The 23,277-nt window shown below is 39.9% G+C and overlaps 1 protein-coding gene across 1 annotated transcript in view; it reads right to left on the bottom strand.

The window, feature by feature from the left end:
• The window catches only part of LOC144753724 (glutathione S-transferase Mu 5-like), a 145,865-nt gene extending 127,453 nt beyond the window's left edge, over positions 1–18,412 (bottom strand). Inside the window, exon 1 of the mRNA XM_078641310.1 lies at positions 18,189–18,412. Coding sequence (XP_078497436.1) covers positions 18,189–18,224 — 36 coding nt within the window. The 5' untranslated portion in view covers positions 18,225–18,412. The remainder of the gene's footprint in view (positions 1–18,188) is intronic.
• Positions 18,413–23,277: the final 4,865 nt, after the last annotated feature.

The raw sequence follows: 23,277 nt of genomic DNA, 5'->3' as shown, positions 1-23,277 counted from the left end.
TGGGCACGAGCCGATCCAGACCTGGGCACGAGCCGACTCAGGTCTGTGGACGCGCGAGCCGTAGGGAACGCCAACGTGCACGCTCACGGCGTCACGCTCCTGCCCTCCCGCGTCTCTTTCAGGCCGTGATCCAAGCCGACTTGTGTTAAATTGCAGCCGACGTTTTTCGTCATTCCGGACCATAGCCTACAGTGTAATGGCCAGGTGCTGGCACCATTGTGGGGCCTGTGTAATGTGACTCCTGTCTCGTGTGCACGCGTCTGATGCAGTCCCAGCTATCTCCGGCAGCCCCGGTCTCCAGGCCCGATGTGCGGCCAGTGCTTGTTCACTCCACTGAGTTAGTCCCCAGCTTGTGGAAGGTGAGCCAGGGCACCAGCCCAGAGGCCGGACTCTTCACTGCGGCCTCCCGCGTGGCAGGGGGCTGATTTCTCCAGCTGCTCCCGGCAGGGCTCCCAGGATTGGTCCCAATGGCCTCACGTGTCTCCGCAGCGCTGGGGCGGCAGGATGAGGTAAGGAGAAGTAGGTTGGGGGGGGGGGGGGGCAGATTTAGTACAGCCTCGGGTCGACCCCCAGGCTCGCCCAAAGTGCGTCAGCTGCTCTCAGAGACAATAGTAGTGTATTTTAGCACTAATCTGCAACTACTGCCTTACACTTTAACTGGAAGCGCGACCGTTTGCTGCATGTTGTACATCACGGTGATAGCGTTTTGTGTATGGCTGACAGACGGAAGCTTGTGTAGGGCCGCACGGATGGAACACAATGGTTTGATGTCAGCCCATTTACGTCACGGTGACAGGGGGTTGGAGAAGGGATGCGCGGGTGGATGGCAGTAGTTTGTTTATGACACACCCTCCGTGCATGGACGTCACGCTGACCCAGGGTTGTGTAAGGCTGACGTCACGATGACAGAAGCTTGTTGTTATTGTGGACAGCTCTTCATGCACATGTGACCTATCCTTTGTTTTACTCAGACAGACTATTGGACGTTATTTCTAACATATAGAATTTGCTTTGATGGCGTGGCTGTGAGACAGACATTTAAATCGGCATTTCCTTCTACCACGTACGTACTTAGTATGTGTTTTGCAGCTTTTCATAGCGCTAAGTTAGCCAGAGAGCATGAAAGTGCTTTAGACATGGAGGTGGTGATTTTACACTTAAGGACATGTTTTTCTATTTTTGTGGCGCGGGGTTTACGTGATTTGCTCAGAATCACAGGAAGTTGACCGGACGCTGGGATTTAACTCCCCCATGCCAAGGAGGCAGAAAGGTATGCTTTTGTGTATGTGCTTCTCATGATGTAATATGTTTTAATGCTTGCTGGCCGTGTTGACGAAGGAACACCAGCAGTACTGCCTTATACATATAACGCTGGAAAACGGGGCATGTTTTGAATTAAGTAGCTTAGAGCCAAAGTGACCATCTATCCTTCGTTTTACACGGACAGAGAGTTGTGTGTTATTTATAATATTACGAAGAGCATTTGTTTTGATTGCGTGGCTGTGATAAACACATTTAAATCTGTATTTTCTTCCACCTTATAAAGCGCGTGCATACTTGGTATGTGTTTTGCTGCTTTATATAGCATTGGGGCGCTTTGTGCGCAAGGAATAGGTTTTGCACGTGAGAGCATATTTGTCAGTTTTTGTGGAACAGGGGAATACATGATTTGCCCAAAATCACAGGAAGTTGAGCTGCCGCTGGGGTTTGAACTTCCTGTGCTGCCTAGGCATGAAGGTATGAATTCATGTGGGAGCTGTGCTATTGGTGTGGAGCGCTTTGGTGCTGGCGGGTTATGTTCACGCTGTATAAAGCTGCAGAAAAGGTATCAATTACGATGTGTAGGTGAGACCTTGCTGTGCAGGCACAGAGTGCCATTCCCCCACAACAGACTCCAGAGTTGTAGGAATCATGTACATGCCGAAAAGTTTCGGCAGCAACCTTCAAGTATATTTATCTCATTTATGATACTGAAACTTGCCCGAAGTGCGTCAGCTGCTCTCAGAGACAATAGTAGTGTATTCTAGCACTAAGCTGCAACTGCTGCCTTACACTTTAACTGGAAGCGCGACCGTTTGCTGCATGGATAAATACTTAACTCCCAAAGGCGAGAGATTGTATTGCCCTGGTTGCCCGATGCATTTTTAAAGCTTCAACTCCAGCGCCGTGAAAGCATGCGCTCGTCAATAAAATTACCACTCAGAATATGCCGCTGTGGAGATGGTGAATAATTAATAACGGCAGGTTTTGGAGCATGGAAGGGATATTGGTCAGGGCAGGGATGATGCGCTGTGTGAGACTATTAGTGGTTTGTTTATTTTCTCTGTTTGGGTTAATTTTCTTCAGACTAATGGTTTTCCACTGTGCCGTTCAAAGACCCCGTGGTATCACCGCGCGCGTTTATATGTGAGCTCCAGACCCCAAGTGTGCACGCGTTCCGCATGATCGGCCTCGTGCCGTGCAAGCTGCCCGAGAAACCCACTGTCAATGGAAATATTGTCTGGTGAGCATCAGTCGGTCAGGGTTTTATGGTCTCGTAACAGCAGCAGATTTATTACTTTGCCTATGATATCGCACTTTGGGGATATGTCTGAGAGCAGAGCACACCAATTAGGCCGTCCGTGGCCTTTGAAAGCGAGGCTAGGAGTGCGCTTTCTGACATCTGTCCTGCATGGATTCACCGGGAGGCCACACGTTCAAACACACCAACCTTAAAGTTGACTTGATTTTTCCATTCAGGTCGGGAAGGCAGGACGTTGATAGAGGAGGGTTGGGGCCATTAAGACACATTTTCATGCCATTGTCAGCTCCACCTTGAAAATCATTCAAAAGCAAAATATGCCATACCGGCTGCATGGGACAGTACCCCATTGGGCCGTAGACGGCAACAGTAGGAGGTGGGCAGGTATCTTGTGTTATTCACAATTGTCTGGCATCAGGCATCATTTCCATGGCGTCCTAGTGCGTTGTCTAACTGGGCCTCCTTTCTGCTGGGATTGGGACGTGCCCTCACACGTGCCTGTTTGTTGCTTGTTGTATTTGTTCACCCCCTCTGTGTTTTACCATTGTTCTCTTGTAATTTAAAAAAAATTGTAATGTATGTTTCCTTCCCTGTACATGCCAGCCCACCTCCCACGCCTCTGTCATGGCATCCTCTAACAGTGTTATTTATGAGCTTTTTGTCTGCAGAGCTGCAGACAGAAAACGCCCATAAACAACTAGCTAATGTTTTAGTGATAGCCAAATCTCCTGCCACGGGGGCAAAGGGCCAGTCCTCGACACTTTAGCTGCTTAAGTGGGGGGGTTCACTGCTCCTCGGGCACATACACATATTCGTTCTAATACATAAAGAAAGTTCTGTTGTTCCTTTGCTGTAATTAAGAGTACTCTGCTGCTCTTTCAAGATAAACAAGCATTTGCAGTGCAATAGGACGCGCATTTGCGAGAGTTTAACCTAATGGCATTGTAATTGGCAATGCCTTTTATTTAAGTTTTAAAAGCCAACACAAATAAAAGGCAGTGCCATTTACAATGCCAATGGCTCAAACTCTAACAACTGCGAGACCTATTGCATTGCAAATGATTGTTGAATGGGCTGCCCGGGCTTAGACTAGAAACGGGAGTTCATTCCCTGCAGAGGACACATACAAGGTAACGCTCTTTATTAGACACATCTCACCACCGCGACTGTCTTTGCACAGCTCGGATTTCGCCAGTGCTTGTTAAGGACCGGTTCAACAACAAAAGCACAGATCCATGTACAGGTTTAATGAAAAATGAAACCAGCGTACTTCGAACAAAATAAAGACAGGAAACCCTACACTTTCCAAAAAAGACTTCAAAGAGAAATGAAAATACAAAAAGTAAAAAAAACAATAAAGACCAAAAGGTGAATTATTACACAATTAAGATTTAAACAACCCGAGACAATGGTCAGAGACCTAACAGTGTACAGTCAAGGGCAGCCTACTGCTTTAATAAACACATTGTTTTAAACAGTTCATTCAAACATTATGAGAGAAAGGGTTGGCCCGACAGTCGGTTTTTGCACTTGAAAGTTAAAAGTTTCGAACAAAGAAAAACATTTGTGGGTTCTCATCAAGATCTTAGAACTAGAGCGGTGGTTTATGTAAATGTTTGCTTTGTGTTGACCACTGGAAAGAAAAAGAAAAAGTCAAAAATAACGAGCAGCCTGACAGTTTTTCTAGTAAAATAAAAAAAAAGGGGGGGGGGAAAATCACATCACAAAGACGTGTGATTGTACCAAGTAAAATTTGGTTGATTATCTGTATTGGCACTTCTTTCGTTTTGTTATTGATATCCTGGCCTAGGCTTGATGATTACGGGCCAAACCCCTGTCTTGAGCGTGTTCATAGAAGAGCATCACATATTTGTTCGACATGGGGTGCGTTTATTAATTTTTCTTGCACACTCGGCTTTAAGGTACTGGAGCACTTCACGTTACACAAGGGAACGTTCATGTTTTAGGTAGTCACGGGAAGATTAAGAGATTAACCTGAGCCAGGCTCGAATCCGGTTCCCCAGCTCCAAAGTCTGCAGCTGGCCGGCGGCCGGCCACCGTGTACAGAGCGATTGTAGTCTCAGAAGGGGGCGTGCGAGGCTCTCGGGGAGGACTCCCGCCAAGAGAGAGAGCATTTCAGGGGCACGTCAAGGCCCAAAGCTCAGGTGCAGCCCCGACGATCTGCGGGGGGCTCGTGCAACAAAATGACTGCTGCACGAATAATTCAAGGCAATCCAGGGACTTGGTTATAACTAACGTGGACTGTGTCCTTAAACAGTAATTCACCTCCTAGCAGTTCTCCGCTCAAACAACCTACGCGGATGGTGCCTTGCTATTGATGGAGCGAGATAGAAAACAAAATTTTGTTTAAACTCGCAAAGTCACATTTCCATAACATGAATAAAATTATTAATGATTTGTGATATGTCGTGCTAATACAACCTAGATTAAACTTTACACGTGGGGGGACTAACATGTGTGCTCATAAACGTGCATAAATGTTGCATCTTTTTGTTCGTGCAAAATAATAAAATAATTTATTGTTTTCGTTTTTTGTCATTACTAACTGCTGTATACTTAAAATAAGCATGTGCTTGTTTTGCTTTTTCTTGTCTGTGTGATGTCATTTCTACTATTCTAGGTGCATATGGGTCTCATTGAAAAACGGAGACTGGTAAATATAAACGCTGCTTTATTTGTTTGCAATGGCTAGGTAACATTTTAATTAATCGGGTGGGTTAATTATTTAGCAAACTATGGGGTGGATACAGAATATACTTTATTTCTTACATTAATACTTTTCTTGTGTTTGTTTTATACTAGAAATCATAAGTTGCCTGCTTTGAGGCCTAGCTATTTGAGCCGCAAAATAAAAGCTGATCCATATTTCTGCAGAAAGTCACGAGACGCCCATTCTGAATTAAAACGTTTATTGAAGCTACATTCACAAAGCAAAACTGATGAGCTGACATCATTCTGTCGGACATGGCCAAGGTCGAAAGTGAACTTTTTGTCAGTCCTTAACTTGGCATCCGCGGAAGTTGTTCTGAAAAGCTATGGAAGCTGCGAGGATGACCTGTTACAAAGTTGCAATAGCAGGAAGCCTCTGGCTTCACGTGGAAGAGACAATGGCCTTTGTAAGACATGAGTTTGTGGAACTTTTTAAGAATCGGGTGACATGTCACTTGTCACTCTCAGCCAATGGGACGTCGAGTATTTCTGAAAACTTTCCTTTACTAGTTTAGTTAGCGTAGAAAGGTATAAAAAGTCATGCCCTTAGGGTTGGGCTGGCTGCTGCTTTCTGACTTTCCGATGAGGGTGATGTGCTGCTGGACTTTGCGTGGAGCACGTAAGAATCCTCAAAGAACTTTACTTTAATTTCTGTCTATTTAGCTCAGTTAGGAAAATAGGTTTTAGAAATGCTAAACTTTATATAATTTCTTTAAACTGATTCAATTGCTTAGATTGTATTTTTCTCGATTTCCTTACCATCATGCTTGCTTTATTGCTAATAAATTTCATTTATAAAACTTACAACTTATATACCATAATTTAGAAAATAAAATCTTACTTTTGACAAACAAGCTGGTCTTGATTATTTAGAAGTATAGGTTACCTTAAGCTAGATCATATCGCCTATGGTGGTCGTTTAAATGGTTGGGTTTTATTCTAATGACAATATTCTTTCTACAAAGGTATAAATTGTTTATAGTTTGTAAATAATGTGTATATAGATTTATTTGACCACCTGATTCAGTAGGCCCAAAATATATCAGGTTCATAAATGGGTCCATGTATAGTTTAGAATTTTGTTTATAGGTTATGAAATTGGGTAGCGTAGTTTATGATATATTTTCTATAGCCCGCTGGATCAATTATCTGGTAGCAGAGGATGGTTGCTAAGGGGTAACCAAGGTAACATGTTGGTTGCTAAGGATTGCGTCATGGTATGCAAATAGGATTGATGTTTTAACACTTGTTAAGTTCGTTTTTCGTGCCTATCTGTAAGCTATACCGGTATAGATTGTGTGGCGAGAAATTAGTCACGCAAGCCATCTGTTCGTTTGTAGTGATATCGCCGAGTATCACAAGAGGTATCGCCGTGTACCATAGTGTTGTCGCCGAGCAGCACAGTTTTAGGGCTAGGTCTGAATCTTGTATAGTGAGGATTTTCTAAGAAATCAAAGCAGCATGAGAATAGGGACAAAGCGCCTTCCATAAAACTCACTGTGATGAGAGTATTAGTTATATCCGAGCTTAAGTGAAGGGTGAAATTAACGTCGGTGCATGATTATCTATAAACAGGTTAGAGTCCTGTACGGGTACATGTTTCATATCTATAAACAGGTGAGAGCCCTGTACGGATAACGTCGTTATTTTGCTAACGGTGCATGATTTCTATAAACAGGTGAGAGTCCTGTACGGATTTCGTGTGTGTTTGAATTAGGGAATTTTCCGTGTAAAAGTGCGAGTTTGAGTTGTATTTTATGTTCAAGTGGAACTCTTAGAACTTTCACTTCGCGGTGGGTTCAGAGCAAAGCGAGTTCATAATTATACTTGCTAGAAGGGTGGGGTAAGGTTACTCTACTAACAATTGAATATTATCCTTAGTGTGAATAGCGCCGTCTATTCCGAAGTGTGGATACTTGAATGTATGTAAACTATCCTAAATAGTGAAACGAACAGATGTTGTCTTTATAAGTCATTGTTAAGAATTAATTTACACTGAAAAGTGTTCTTAAAATGGCGCTGTGAAAAGATTTTGTGAAGGAGGGGTAAACGCCAGGAGTGAGAAACGAGAAACCGCAGCTGCTGTGTACGTCACAGAGCCGCGCTGGGATTGGGTGACCTACGTCACAAGCTGTATTCTGATTGGCTCCTGAGTCTCTGACGGCCTGTGAGCTGATTGGTCCTTAGGAAAATCTCCAAAATTATTGGTCGAGCTGAAAAGTGACGCAGCTCAACTGCCATTGGCTTGTTAGTGTATTTCGCGCACGGATTGGTTGTTTTGCGAAACATCCCGGAAATATTTTACGAACGATTTTGTGAATTAAATTTTACTTTTGAAAATGAGTTATCATTTTAAACATGTTGAGAAAAAGACAACATTATTTCAGAAATTTAAGAATTTATTTTCACCTGACAAGAAAATCGAAACGCGAGGTGGTAAACTACTTCATAAGTATAAAACACCTGCAGCATACATGGAAGGTGAATATGGATATCATACTGTCTTATGGTTCGACAGTTGGAAACGTTATACTAAAAACGATGGTGTTTTGGCTTGGCCTGATGATGGTTCATTTAATGTAAGAGTTTTAAGAAACTTACGAGAGAAAATGAATGCTCTTGTTCCAAAACCGAGACCAACTCAATTTGAAGCTTTAGTTGAGTGGGAAGATGAAATGTATCAGTTACAAAGAGAAGCTAGTGGAATTAAAAGACCTTCTAAAAATCCATCATGGAAAAGAGAAACTCATGAAGATAGATTACGAATGTGGAGACAGGGAAACATGAGTGAAGGATTGTATTTAATTCATGAAATGGTAATGGGTTCTCCTACAGGGAAATCTATGGAAAGTGAATCTGAGGATGCAGTCATGGAAGAAATATATACAACTGCTAGAAAGAAACAGCCTAATCAGCCTTTGAGACCTCCTAGATCATGGTCTACTCCGGTGGTTTCTACAGAAACTTCACCGAGTGCACCTCCAATTAATGAAGCTCCTAAACTTTATCCAAATAATTGTGAAATCACTGAAACTCCTAGAAGATCAGAATTTGAGAATGCTCGAAATGAGGGTAGACATTTTTCAATGACTCCAAGAGCAAGGGAACCTCCAAAAGATTATACAAGAGAGACAAGGAATGTTGAGGATGATGATTATAATGAATACTTAAGGTCTAAAGAAGAATTAATCAAAAGAATGACAAAAGGCATGGAAGCTGTTACAGTTCCAGTAACAATAGGTCCTGTTCAGCCTGTATTTGATCAAAGAAATACAAACAAAACTGGATTAACTATTCCTTTAAATACAGAAATTCAAAAGTCTGCTGAAAAATCTTATTCAGAATTGACAGAATTAAACACTTCTAGATCGAGAATGCCTGATTTAACCTTTAATGAGGATTTATCTCCAAAAACACCAATGGGTGCTATGTCAGATGTAGGAAGTCCTGAAGTCAGGGTAACTACACCAAAGCTTGATGTGGCCAAATTAAAAGCGAATATAGAAGAATTAATAATTGGAACAATTGGCCCAGATAGTTTAAATTACTATCGGGATGATGAACTATTATTCATTTGCAAAAGTATTCAATGGAAAACAAAAAATAAATATGATCAATTAGAGGATCTAGCTGCAGAACTTGAAATCGATGTGAGTAAACAAAAGAATTTTGCAAAACATTATAGATTAGATTTTTCAGAAAGCGACATTGAGAGTTTGAACTCAATGGGAAGAATAGTTCACATTAAAGATTTGATTGTCTATATCAAAAAGCTAGGAGAACTGAACAAATGGAGAGTTAAATGGACCAAAAGGAAGGAAGATGAAAGGTTAGAAAAATTGTCAAAACAATTTCCAATGAGAGAAGTTGCAGGTGGAGGATATGTTCATGTCCCATGGTCGAGACAGGACATTCTGTTATTCACAAATGACTTTCCAAAATTAAGAGAGAAACCTGTTGAGTGGTACAGGCAAGTCGATAGATTTATCAAAGTGTCAAAAGTTCTGTGGATTGATTTGGATGGATTTTTTGACATTGTTGTTCCATCTGATCTTTGGACGGAATGTAAAATATCTATTAGTTGGCCAAAAACAGAACCTGAGCGAATCAAAGAAACAGGTGCCCCAAATCCACTTGTAATGGATTTTTATGAGAAAGTAATTGTTTGGATGAAAAACAAAATTCCACCCAAAGAAGTTGATTGGGTTAAAATAGAAAGAACAGAGCAGGAAACAAAAGAATCAGTTCATTCTTTTTATGAAAGACTACTGTTAATCTTTAAACAATACAGTGGTTATGAAAAATTAGATGAGAAAGACATGAGTCATTTTATCTATAGATTTGTTTATGGACTAAAACCTGAAATTGGAGAAATGATCAGAACTAGTATTGTCGGATGGCAAGCACTATCTATAGATGATATTCTGAGAAAAGCAAAATATTGTAGCGATGAATTAGAAGTAAAACAGAAGAAGTTAAAGGAGAAAGCCATGTGGGCACAGGTAAAGGTAGCTGAGCAACAGATTGCCAGCATGGGAAATAAGAACGCTAATTTTGTACAAACTGGAAATACGAACCAGATACAAGGAAAGTTTAAAGGTAATAATTTCCAAAAGAAATTTAGCCCAAAGATAGAAGAGCTGAAACAAAGATTACCTTGTTTTAATTGTGGCGAAATTGGACATTGGAGGGACGAGTGTCCTCATCCTCCTAGAAACTTAAAGAATCCCTTATTGAATCCACAGATGCAGAATGGTGTTAACGTGCAGCAACAGCTACAGATGCAACAGGGGTTAAATGAATTTAATATTCAGCGACAATTACAACAACAGCAACAACAACAGGTGAATAATCGTCAGGACCAGTTGCCACAACCACCTTTTCCGAATTGTGGGGGAGTTCAAAAATATAATCCAAACGTGGGATTTCAGGGATGTGAACAGGTAATAAAACCACAAAAACAGCAAAAGCAGCAAAGGGTTCAAATGCAAAATGCTTCACAACAATTTTTATTAACAGAAAGCCAAGACAGTGATTCTGATGATTATTGCTGACGGTGCCCGAGAGGGGAGGAAGAGTGTGTTGTTGGAGCCACTCTTGAGGTTGACCAGTCTGGTCCTTATGTAAACGGGAAAGTTAATGATGTAGACATCACTTTTCTAGTGGACACTGGTGCTACCCGTTCTACTGTTAGATCAGTGGAAATTGAAAACCTACCTCTCTCTGGGGATACCATCCAAGTTGTCGGAGTAAGTAATCAGCAAATTAAAACAGACTTAACTGATCCAGTACCAGTTGAAATTGGAAATTACAGAGACAAACACAGATTTGTGGTTTGTAATAGTAGTCCAGTAAATCTATTAGGTAGGGACATCCTATGTAAAATGAATTGCAGAATATATTGTTCTCCTGAAGGAGTTGAATTACAAACAATGGAGGAAGATGGTTTGTACAGAATGACAATGATGATGATGGAAGCAGAAGAAACAAAATTGTTTCCTGCATTTGAAGAAAAAGATTTACCTGAAGAGCTAAAGGAAACAGTGAAATCTGAAATATGGGATTTTACTGGGAATGAGATGGGTCTGATGAAAAATGTAGATCCTGTTAAAATTGCATTGAAGCAGGGAATAGAATTTCCAAACACTCCACAATATAAAATGAAAACAGAGACAATTGAAGGTATTACACCTATAATTGAAAAATTAATCAAGCAAGGTGTATTGAAAGAAATGAAGAGTAGCTCTTGTAATTCACCAATTATGGGAGTTAAAAAGGCTAACGGAACATTTAGGATCGTACAAGATTTGAGAAAGGTTAATCAAATTGTTATTCCTTGTTGTCCTGTGGTTCCAAATCCAGCAGTAATTCTATTTCAGATTCCATATGATGCTGAATGGTACACAGTCATTGACCTTTGCAATGCATTCTTTACTGTTCCTCTACACCCAGACAGTTATGAAATCTTTGCTTTCAGATTCCAAGGTAAGACCCTTGGATGGACAAGAATCCCTCAGGGCTATACAGAAAGTCCTTCAATCTTTAACGAACTATTAAAAAGATCATTAGAAGATTTAGACTTACCAGGTAGGTCTACGTTGGTGCAGTATATTGATGATTTGTTAATAGCTGCAAAGACAAGAGAAAATTGTGTAACAGACACAATAATTCTGTTAAATCGCCTTGCAGAAGAAGGACATAAAGTGTCCCCAGCAAAACTACAGTTTTGCAAACAGGAAGTGAAATATCTTGGTCACAGAATTGCAAAAGGAAAAAGACAAGTAACAATAGAGAGAATAAAAATGATTCAAGCAATGGAAACCTAAAGAAACCTATTGCATATTTTTCTGCAGTTCTTGATCCAATTGCAAAAGCATTACCAGGTTGTTTAAAAGCAGTTGCAGCTACAAGTATCAGTCTTGAACAAAGTGAAGGAATCATTATGGGATTTCCTGTAAAAGTTTTTGTGCCTCATTCAGTTGAAATATTACTGACAAGAGGTAAGACTCAACATTTAACAAGTAGCAGATTGACAAAGTATGAGAAAATCATACTGGGAGCAGATAATGTTTCGATTTCAAGATGTTTGAATCTGAATCCTTCTACATTACTGCCTGATTCTGAGATTGTTGATGACATTGAGACAGAACATGAATGTTTAGATGTCATGGAATTCTGCACAAAACCAAGAAAAGACATCAAAGACAGACCTTTGCCTGAATCGGATTTTGTCTACTTTGTAGATGGCTCATGCTTAAGATCCGAAGGTGGTGTCTTGAAAGCTTCATACTCAGTTTGTACAGTTGAAGATGTTGAAGAAGCATCATGTCTTGAAGGAGTTCGTTCAGCACAAGTGGCTGAATTGATTGCTTTAATTCGTGCATGTGAAATATCAAAAGATATAAGAGTTACCATCATTACTGATAGTCAGTATGGGTACGGAGTTGTGCATGATTATGGACAACTCTGGTCACAGAGAGGATACATGACATCAACAGGATCACCAATTAAAAATGCAGTTTTCATTAGAAGATTAATTGAAGCAATACAATTGCCAAAAGAAATTGCCATAGTCAAGTGTGCAGCACACACTAGGGGGACTGATTATATTTCCAAAGGAAATGCCTTCGCAGATGAAACAGCAAAATACTGCGCAAGGAAAAATTATTCTTACAATCGGAATAGAAGTACAGAAACTGATTCAAATTCATTAATGCTAACAACTGTTGTAGAAACATGGAATGAGATTAGAGATTTACAAAACGAAGCAGATGATGAAGAAAAAGACCAGTGGTTAAGATCAGATTGTAGACAACGTGATGAAGATGGAGTGTGGGTTTACAAAGATGGCAGAGTAGTTTTACCAAATTGCATGATTTCTGACATGGCCAGATTATATCATGGTCCTGCACATTTAGGAAGAGATTCTATGGTCAGACTGTTTAAAGAAACATGGTTCAATACCAAGTTTAGAACCATTGCAGAATCTTTTTGTCAAAGGTGTTTGTCATGCCAACAAATGAATCCTAACAGAAAATCAGTGGTGGGGACAGGAATAATTGGTCGAGAAGGTGGTCCCTTTACCAGGTTACAAATAGATTTCATTGAAATGCCCTTACACAACTGTTTGAAATATGTACTTGTAATTGTATGCTTGTTCTCAAGGTGGGTAGAGGCTTTTCCTACACGACATTGTGATTCAATTACAGTAGCAAAACTAATGCTCAGAGAAATCATCCCAAGGTACGGTTTTCCAGTCACTATTGAGAGTGATGGAGGAAGCCATTTTGATAATAAACTGTTGAAGTTAATTTGCGAAGCTATGAGTATTGAGCAGAAAATACACTGTGCATACAGACCAGAGGCATCAGGTGTAGTTGAACAAATAAATGGAACTATCAAAAACAGAATTGGGAAAATGTGTCTAGAGACAGGAGTGAAGTGGACTGATGCTCTTCCACTTGTTTTGATGTCAATAAGAAGTACACCAGATAAAAAGACAGGTTTGAGTCCTCATGAAATTTTGATGGGAAGAGTTATGAGGCAAGCTTTTGTACCTGTAGGTAAACTGTTGAGCATAAATGACAGTGCAATTTTGGATTACTGTAAAAGGTTATCTGATATGGTAACTTCTGTATCTAATCAGGTGGGAACTGAAGCACAATCAAATGACAAAGTTTTGACACATGATCTGAGACCTGGAGACTGGGTCAGAACGAAAGTACATCGGAGGAGGAATTGTCTATCTCCTAGATGGCAGAAACCTAGGCAGGTAATCTTGATCACTACTAATGCTGTAAAGTGCAGAGGATTGAAGCGCTGGATTCATCCAAGTCATACTATTCCAATACCAACTCCTGAGAATTCTGATGTTGAAAGTGATACCACAGATGACTCTGATTCTGAAGCAGAAGACAGAACAGAAGGTGAAGTAATTCCAGATTCTGAAGATCGACAAGAAAGTCGACATCTGGAAATTGTGCCAGTGAATGGAAAACTGACAAGAAAAGACTTAGAAATAATTGAAATAGATTCTGAAGGTGAAGAGAATCTGTTAAAAGGAAAGATAACTGAGGATTCGGTTGTCTATATTGAAGACAAAGAAGCTGAACCAAAAGAAGTTTCAGACCAGGAGAGTATCGAAAGGCAGAGAACAAGCTCTGAAGTAAGGAACAAAAATCCGAAATCTGGGAAGCTAGAGGTAATTGAGGAAGAGGAGGAAAACGAATTACCGAGTACCAGTGATGGAAGACAAAGTGAAGTTCCTGAAGGAGTGAAATTGCCGTATAGAGAAGTTCCTGAGTCAATTGAAATTTCAGACTACGAAACTGAGGAAAGTGACGTGGAAGGTGGAAGTGAAAACGGAAAGAAAAGGACTTGGAAGTCAGAATCAAATAATTCTGAACCAAAGAAAAAGTACATAAGAAAAGCAGACTTCTGGCCTGGTGGAAGGTTGAGAGTGAGATTAATCAAAAAACCAATAGAACAAGTTGAAGAAATAAGTAGTCAAAAGAGTCCTGGAAAAGAAGTTGGAGTTGGGAGGAAAATAGAAGTGATATCAAGAAAAGGGAAGAGAATAATTAAACCAAACCAGAAATACAAGTCTCCTGAGTGGACTTACTTAGTAATTCCACCTGTTATAGACATATATGATAGTAGTGAAGAAGAAAACGAAATACAAGAAATTAGTGACAATGATTGAAGTACAAATTTATTAAATTGGCATAAGGCTGAAGAAATCCTGTTAGTTGACACAAGGTCGAAGAAAAACTGTCTAGTAGAAGAAAACTTATGTATGACATAAGGTCGAAGAAATCTTGTTTAGGGTTATAAAAGAAAAATATATTTTAAAAGGGGGGTGTATATAAATTTTAAAATTTATTTTTAATTTTATTTTTGAGGCTAAAAAAAAAAAAAAAAAAAAAAAAAAAAACTAACCTAAAAATGCCTTACATTAAGGAGAGCACTTCAAAATGCTCTGTTTTTAAAAGATGCTGTAAGATGACTCTGGTGTGTCTGCTCATTTTAGTTCTGCTCTGGTTGGTACTAGCTGTGATCATACCTTTAGAAATGAATAGAGAATTACATAAAGTTAACATAACAAGCAAAGCTCTGGTTAGCCAAACTAAACATAGTGCATCTGCTAAAGTAATTGATCATCAGCCTAACATTCATCAAGATAAATCAATAGGTGATTTTTCAAGTAATACTTTCACAAAGCTTTTGAGTGAATATATAAAGGTAATGGATGCAAAGGATTGTTATGTATGCGTTAAGTTACCCGCTTCTGTTTCTGAGGGAGTAACATATAATATGCTTCCTCTCACTTATGCTGTTACATGTAGTGTATTAACTAGTTTATTTTATCAAACTGGTCGTTTAGAATATTACTATTCAAATTATGATGAGATTTTTGCTAATGTCAAGATTGATAATGCTTTAAATAAGCATAAGAAAGCTAAACAATTGAGAGAATATTTCCTTGTTACTAATGAACTCACTTATGAGTATGCTTACAAGAATAATCTAACATGTAAATTAAGTGCTGAAGGGAAGAAATTTCTGAATATGGTTGAGGAGAGAAGAGCAATTTATAAGAGAAATGAATTAGTCAAGCAGACTAAGTCATCATTCTGGCAAAAAGAGGATGAGAAACTAAATGGCAAAATGCTTGAAAATATTGCAATTCACATAGACAAACCTGTTAGTGGAAAGCTTTGCATTAGAAGAGATAACACACTTTTTGATAATTATTTTGTAGGTGCAAGCAACTGTGAAGATACTTATCAGATTATGGGAGGTTGGGGATTTAAAGGTGGAAAAGATCCTATCTTTCCTGGAATTTATTTTGTTTGTGGTGACAAAGCCTACTACAACCTTCCAGACCATTGGTATGGAACTTGTTATGTGGGAATTGTTTTTCCTAAAGTGTTTCATGTTGACAGAGATTCAGAAGGATTATTTAAAATCCATAATTATGTAAATAGAGCTAAAAGAGAAACTTTTACTGAAGTTCTGGGAGATATTTTTCAAGCTGTAATACCTTTTGTTGGTATAACCCTAAATGCAGGGAGAATCAGAAAATTGTCCACTATAGTTGATAGATTATCAACTGACACTGCTGATGGATTTCAATTAGTGAATGTTGAAGTTATTGCAATTAGATCCATGGTAATTCAAGACCGTCTTGCTTTAGACATACTCTTAGCAAAAGAGGGAGGAGTCTGTGGCATTTTACATGTCCAACATTGCTGTACATATATACCGGATGAAAGTAAAAATATTGAAATGTATATTAAGAATATTACACAAATGCATTCTGAAATAATTCCTTTAGAAGAAGAAGATTTTACTGGGAAACTTTCAAATAGGTTTCAAGCAATTAAAAACTGGTTTCATAATATCGGAAGTTCAATTCTTGGCAAGATTCTGGCACCTTTGATTATAATTATATTCATTTTTATTTTGACTAAATTAGGATGTTTGTTGCATAAAAGAAAGAAGCATTTGAGAGAAAAGAAGAGAATTTATAAACTCAGAAAAGAAGAGGAAAGGGAGATTGAGTTGCAAGAGTTACATAGAGAGCGTCATGTTAATTGCAAGGATTATGCTGAAACAGACTTTTAGGTTTACTAATACAATGAATTTGAATCGATTTCTTATAAATTAAATTTAACAAAATTTTGAGTGCTGGTGTGGTGATTTGTTAATCACCAGATGAGGGAGTTGATGGAGCGAGATAGAAAACAAAATTTTGTTTAAACTCGCAAAGTCACATTTCCATAACATGAATAAAATTATTAATGATTTGTGATATGTCGTGCTAATACAACCTAGATTAAACTTTACACGTGGGGGGACTAACATGTGTGCTCATAAACGTGCATAAATGTTGCATCTTTTTGTTCGTGCAAAATAATAAAATAATTTATTGTTTTCGTTTTTTGTCATTACTAACTGCTGTATACTTAAAATAAGCATGTGCTTGTTTTGCTTTTTCTTGTCTGTGTGATGTCATTTCTACTATTCTAGGTGCATATGGGTCTCATTGAAAAACGGAGACTGGTAAATATAAACGCTGCTTTATTTGTTTGCAATGGCTAGGTAACATTTTAATTAATCGGGTGGGTTAATTATTTAGCAAACTATGGGGTGGATACAGAATATACTTTATTTCTTACATTAATACTTTTCTTGTGTTTGTTTTATACTAGAAATCATAAGTTGCCTGCTTTGAGGCCTAGCTATTTGAGCCGCAAAATAAAAGCTGATCCATATTTCTGCAGAAAGTCACGAGACGCCCATTCTGAATTAAAACGTTTATTGAAGCTACATTCACAAAGCAAAACTGATGAGCTGACATCATTCTGTCGGACATGGCCAAGGTCGAAAGTGAACTTTTTGTCAGTCCTTAACTTGGCATCCGCGGAAGTTGTTCTGAAAAGCTATGGAAGCTGCGAGGATGACCTGTTACAAAGTTGCAATAGCAGGAAGCCTCTGGCTTCACGTGGAAGAGACAATGGCCTTTGTAAGACATGAGTTTGTGGAACTTTTTAAGAATCGGGTGACATGTCACTTGTCACTCTCAGCCAATGGGACGTCGAGTATTTCTGAAAACTTTCCTTTACTAGTTTAGTTAGCGTAGAAAGGTATAAAAAGTCATGCCCTTAGGGTTGGGCTGGCTGCTGCTTTCTGACTTTCCGATGAGGGTGATGTGCTGCTGGACTTTGCGTGGAGCACGTAAGAATCCTCAAAGAACTTTACTTTAATTTCTGTCTATTTAGCTCAGTTAGGAAAATAGGTTTTAGAAATGCTAAACTTTATATAATTTCTTTAAACTGATTCAATTGCTTAGATTGTATTTTTCTCGATTTCCTTACCATCATGCTTGCTTTATTGCTAATAAATTTCATTTATAAAACTTACAACTTATATACCATAATTTAGAAAATAAAATCTTACTTTTGACAAACAAGCTGGTCTTGATTATTTAGAAGTATAGGTTACCTTAAGCTAGATCATATCGCCTATGGTGGTCGTTTAAATGGTTGGGTTTTATTCTAATGACAATATTCTTTCTACAAAGGTATAAATTGTTTATAGTTTGTAAATAATGTGTATATAGATTTATTTGACCACCTGATTCAGTAGGCCCAAAATATATCAGGTTCATAAATGGGTCCATGTATAGTTTAGAATTTTGTTTATAGGTTATGAAATTGGGTAGCGTAGTTTATGATATATTTTCTATAGCCCGCTGGATCACTATCCAGCCTGGCCACAACCCCGTCCACCGCCCCGGGGAGGCCACGGCCATTCTCTGGTTTATCTCCGCTTTTCCTCTTCTCCCATTGCCGCCCCTTCCCTCCGCCACCCACCTGCGGCTCGCTCTCGCCACCTTCTCTCAATGGCCCCCCTCTCTAAACCCCCAACTTACCCCCCGGATGTCCCAGTATCCAAGTATCATCGTCATTGCGCCGACTGGTTGACTGCGTTTCTAAGTTCTAGCACCTGGGTGTGGCAGATGTCCTGCTAGGAGCCTCGAGGCTTGATTTTATATAGTGCTTTGCGCGGGAGCACGTGAACACCCGAGGGAGGCGCAAGCAATCGGCAGCGGAAGCCGTAGAGACAGTTCCCCCTCCTCCTCCTCGAGTCGGACTCGGATCTCAGGTGGAGGGACGGACTGGACGGAAGAAGAACGATTGTTGGCTGTGTGCGGGGCGGCGGGGGTCCTGTGTGTGGGGGCGGGGCCGCGAGCTGCGGGCGGGAATAGAAGTGGACCGGGAGTCATGGAGGAAATAATATGCGGATTGACAAACAGCTAATTGATTCGAACAGTTAATATTAGGGTACAATGAAGAATCGTTCGCAGATTTACAATGAAGGAATTTCATGATAGATTAACTGTAATCAGAAGAAAAAACACACTTTACAATGATTTAGTTAATAATAATGCCTGTGTCCGTGCATGAATGTTCTCATGTATCAGTTCTGTTCCTATTTTGAAGCGCTCTGACACCTTCGGGTAAAGTCCGCGCTATATAAAAACGCATAAATAATAATAATAATGTATAACCTCCTCGGTATACATTTCTCCATTCTTGGCTGGCTGAATGCTTTACTGATTGAAATGTCTTTATTGTTTTAAGTTAGTTAAAACCATAACAATTTCATAATACAAATAATAAGATCAATATAAAATATTATTTAAAAGAATGATATATCTTTTTTTTTTTTTTTAAACTGGAACCCACTTATGCATTAAACATTATCTTCGTAAACAACCGCAGTGTCCTTCTCATTATGCCAATTTAAAATTTTTCTCATAATACAGTAAGAATTTCATTATTTTACAAGCCAGCTGAGGGTCAGTCGTGCTGAGTCCTTTAATTATTGCCCCTCGACATGTTCGAATACCTCTGTCATTAAATGCCTTTTTCAGTAATCGCATACGTTGCACTTTTAAATTAGGACAGACGCATATTAGATGGATGATATCTTGCCAGGCTTCCCCACATAAAACACAAGATTTGATGCCACTATATTTCCATGATGGTTGTTCCACTCGGCTTGGTAATACCCCAAATATAGATGACATTAATTTGAGTTTTAAGTGCGGCGAGTATGTTGCGCCGAGGTATTCCGCCGGTAAAAGTGTAGTACATGATTGGAGAACCATCCATCCGTGCAATCTTTTTGCTAAGGTGGCTTTGTCTGCCAGTAATGATTGCAGTTTTGATGACTTGTTTGCTAAGCCACAAAAGATTTGAAATGACGGGTTCTTTGTCCACAACTCCTTCATATTAGTATCATTTAATGCCTTTTTTAAGTATTTACCGTAACTTGAATATGGATCCTCCTGGGCTTGCCACAGTGCATCATTTAGCAGATTGGATCTATTCTGCCATAGCTTATACCATGTTTTAATTGTCGCATATTTTCTCCCAATATCCTGCTTAATTAGGCCAAATTCAAGTCGGACCTGTGCCGGGGCTGCTGACTGTGGTAGCCTGAAAGCTTTTTTGTATGCCTTTGTCTGTATTGAGTCTAAGATTTTGACATCTTTCCCATTTAGCGCTATGCACCCATATGTGATTGACGGTAAGAGTTTTGCGGCCATCACAGAGATTAGAGGCGTGAATGACCGGCCATGTAGCTTCTTCGCAATAGCGCAAAAGAGATAAATATTTCCGTTTCCTTTTTTTCCAAGATATTGAGTCTGCGATTGGAAATTCAGCTTTTTGTCGATGTATACCCCTAGGTACTTATAGGTTTTCACTATTTCAAGGAGCTTTTCTCCTAATTTAAATTGATACTGTTGTCGTGGGCTATTCGTGAACGACATCGTTTTTGTTTTTGTCTCATTAATCTCTAGTGCGTTGGTGTTAGCAAGTTCGTTAAGTGCTCTTTGAAGGCCTACACCGTTCAGGCTAAACAAAACGATATCGTCTGCTTAAGAGAGATGCGTTATAGGCAGTCTTCCCAGCCGTGGTGGGTGAGCATTTGCTTGATCCAATCGTGGTGAGAGGTCGGCCATAAAAAGATTGAATAAGTGGGGGGCTAATACACAGCCTTGTTTTAATCCAATCTCAGTTGGTATTTTTTTTGATAATTTGGTACCATTCATTAGTTTTACGAGGACCCAAGTGTTTGTGTAGAGTTCGATGATGGGGCGTAATATTGTGTCCGGAAGCCCCAGTTTGTGTAGTTTGGCCCATAGTAGTCCACGTTTCACTCGATCGAACGCCGATTTGAAGTCTATAAAACAAGCATGTACCGGTCTTCGCTGGCTTTTGCATTTATCGACCATAGTTACCAGAGCTAAAATGTTTGTTGTGGTGCCACAACCTTTACGAAATCCTGTTTGATTAACAGGAATCAGGCCATTTGTATTGGACCATTCCACCAGGTCCTCCAGGATTAGTGTGGCAAAGTATTTCGCTTCCACGTCCATGAGTGCCATTAACCGGTAGTTTGCCGGCTCTGCTCTGCTCTGCACCCTTGTGGATCGGATTATTGATTGAGCCCTTCCAGCTTGTCGGGAGGGTATTTGTTAAGGTGATTTCATTATGCTTTACTGAACCATCAAGAGAAATCGGGTGCCCTTTCGGCTCTAAACTTTGAGCCAACTTTTGCTGCTTTGTTGGAGTACTGTTTCTCAAAAACTCATACAAAAGATATTTTAGTCAGCAGGTTTCATCCATTTGTTAAATTGTCATTCTCATTTTGCTTCCGCCCACTTATAGAAAGACAATGGCTCAGCCCACTTTACCATTGGTGCCCTTCTCTTTGAGTGATTGCACAAACCTGTGCACATTGTTCACTTCTGCCTAAAAATAGTTTCTATCTCTTCAGTGATTTTTTTTGTACAAACTTTATTTGTTTTTACAAGCACATACAATACGGAACATTGCTGCAGTTCTATTTTTTCAGTCGTACCACATATGTATCTTGAACAACATTTAATAAAAAGTGACAATACAGTTTGTGATATCCGTGCTGTTTGGTGCTTATGTGTACAACATTACTAACCTTCAATGAAAGGAACTATAAACTCTCCCCAATGGTAGCTACCTGCTTTCTAGATCAGGCCATGGGTGATCTCATTGGTATTGTCTAAATCTTCCTGATGGAGTCAAACATCACAGTGTTTCTGACGCAGTATAGCCTATAGAACTGTCCGGGGTGGTACCCTTAGGCTTAGGTAGTACCCTTAGCCTGTAGGATAAGAAACAATGGGCGAGGGACTTGTGTGGTTTTAGCGGGTGGGCTGGGTGGGACAGGCCCACCCAAACATGAGCCTGGCCTACCCAAATAAGAGCCTTGGCCCTCGCAGTGAGGGCTTGAAGGCAGGCGCGCAAAGGCATTAGGCTCAAAGGGTTGTCTCTGGGTGTGTGCGCCCAGGCTGAGACAGCTTCCCGGGCGAATACACACACACACAGACAGTTTTAAAGATTATCCCAGCCGCACCTGAGTACTTCACAGGGCCTTAAAACACCATTTACATGTGAACGAGGCTTTGTTTATTTTTTCACCCCTTCATCTCCACTGGCGAAAGGCGACAACGGTCACCTTTGCCTCCTGTTCTCCTGTAATAATTCATTTCAGTACCTTCTTCCGCCCACAGGCTAAATGTGGCCTAAATGGTGGTGATGGTGGCATTGAGGATCTAGGCAAAGAGGAAGTGTAATCGAGGGGTGTGGATAAAGAAAAATAGACTTGTGAGCTTGAAGCAGGAGTTTTCGAGGCATTCGGGGTTAACAACGCACTGGAACATCTGGTATTGTTCCCACTTAAATAACTTTCTGCACACTTGGATTTAGTAGCACAGATAGGAGATGTCTTTTTAGTTAGGTTACTGTTACTTGTTTTCCAGTGAAACCTAAATCCACCTCTGCTTCTCAGAGGCTCAGCTTGCATCACAGTTTGAGTAGGAGGAAGTATGTGGGGCCCTCTTCATCAGATTAGATTAACCTTGTACGTATCGGTTCTTTTTATTGAAGATTACCTTATTTACCTCTTCCTTTTTTGAGTGCATTTAGGATGGAGCAGACAGATAGAAATTAAGAATTGTGCATGAAGTTTTTTTTTTTTTTTAATTCATGTTTCAATCCTATCCATAAAGAAGCACCTTAACATGGAATTAGGTTTGCCACTTTTGTGTGACCACCATAACATGACATGTAGGATTGCCTGTTTCTGTGATTGAGGAGATGTGCAGGAAGCGGCCTTTGATTCACTAATATATTTGTGTTTTAAGTTTTTTCACATAACCACAAAGTGAGAATTAGGTTACTTTTCCTGAGTGGTTGTTTGCTCTGAAAACTAATCTTGGCGGTATAATTATTATTTCACTCTCAGAGCACAGAACAGTTGGCAGGTGTGTTGTGGTTTGCTGGCAGACTGACTGCTGCTAAGAGGCATGTCCTCTTTGTATTTTTTTTGTAGATTTCACCTTGCTAACCCTTAACCTCACTGCCCTCATCGGAGGGTTTAAGCCTGCACTTAGGATGGTTGGAAATGTATCAGACGTTTTGCTTTGATTTGCTTATGTTTACTCCCTTTTATCTTCTACAATTTCATACTTCTCATTTGAATTCCTGTGTGCTAGTTCTTACCGCCAATTGTGTTCATTTTTATTTTTCATGGATATTACTTGTTATTTACTTATGAGGTCACAAAAATATAGCTCAGTGTGCCTGATGCAAACTGTAGTCTGCCAGATGGTGGCAACGCTACGGACCTACAAGTTTGTGGCAGGGGGCACTTTATAGAAAATACACAGCTTGATACAGTTCCCGACTCATTCTGTGACTAGGTGCATTGCTACTTTCCACATGCTATCACACCCGTAGAACGGTTAGTGCATGCATCTTTCGCGACAAGGGCTAGTCTGGCGTGCCTTCTTGACCAGACTCCAGTGGCCAGAGGGTTGCTATGAGCAGGTATCTGCCTCATCGAGCACCGTCTTCCACACAACGCCAGTGTCCCGTGCACTCCTGGCTGCAGGAAATGTTATTAAATAT

The sequence above is a fragment of the Lissotriton helveticus genome, chromosome 5_1 (genome assembly GCF_964261635.1).
Source record: "Lissotriton helveticus chromosome 5_1, aLisHel1.1, whole genome shotgun sequence".
Classification (NCBI taxonomy): domain Eukaryota; kingdom Metazoa; phylum Chordata; class Amphibia; order Caudata; family Salamandridae; genus Lissotriton; species Lissotriton helveticus.
This window is presented reverse-complemented; position numbering and strand designations above follow the sequence as displayed.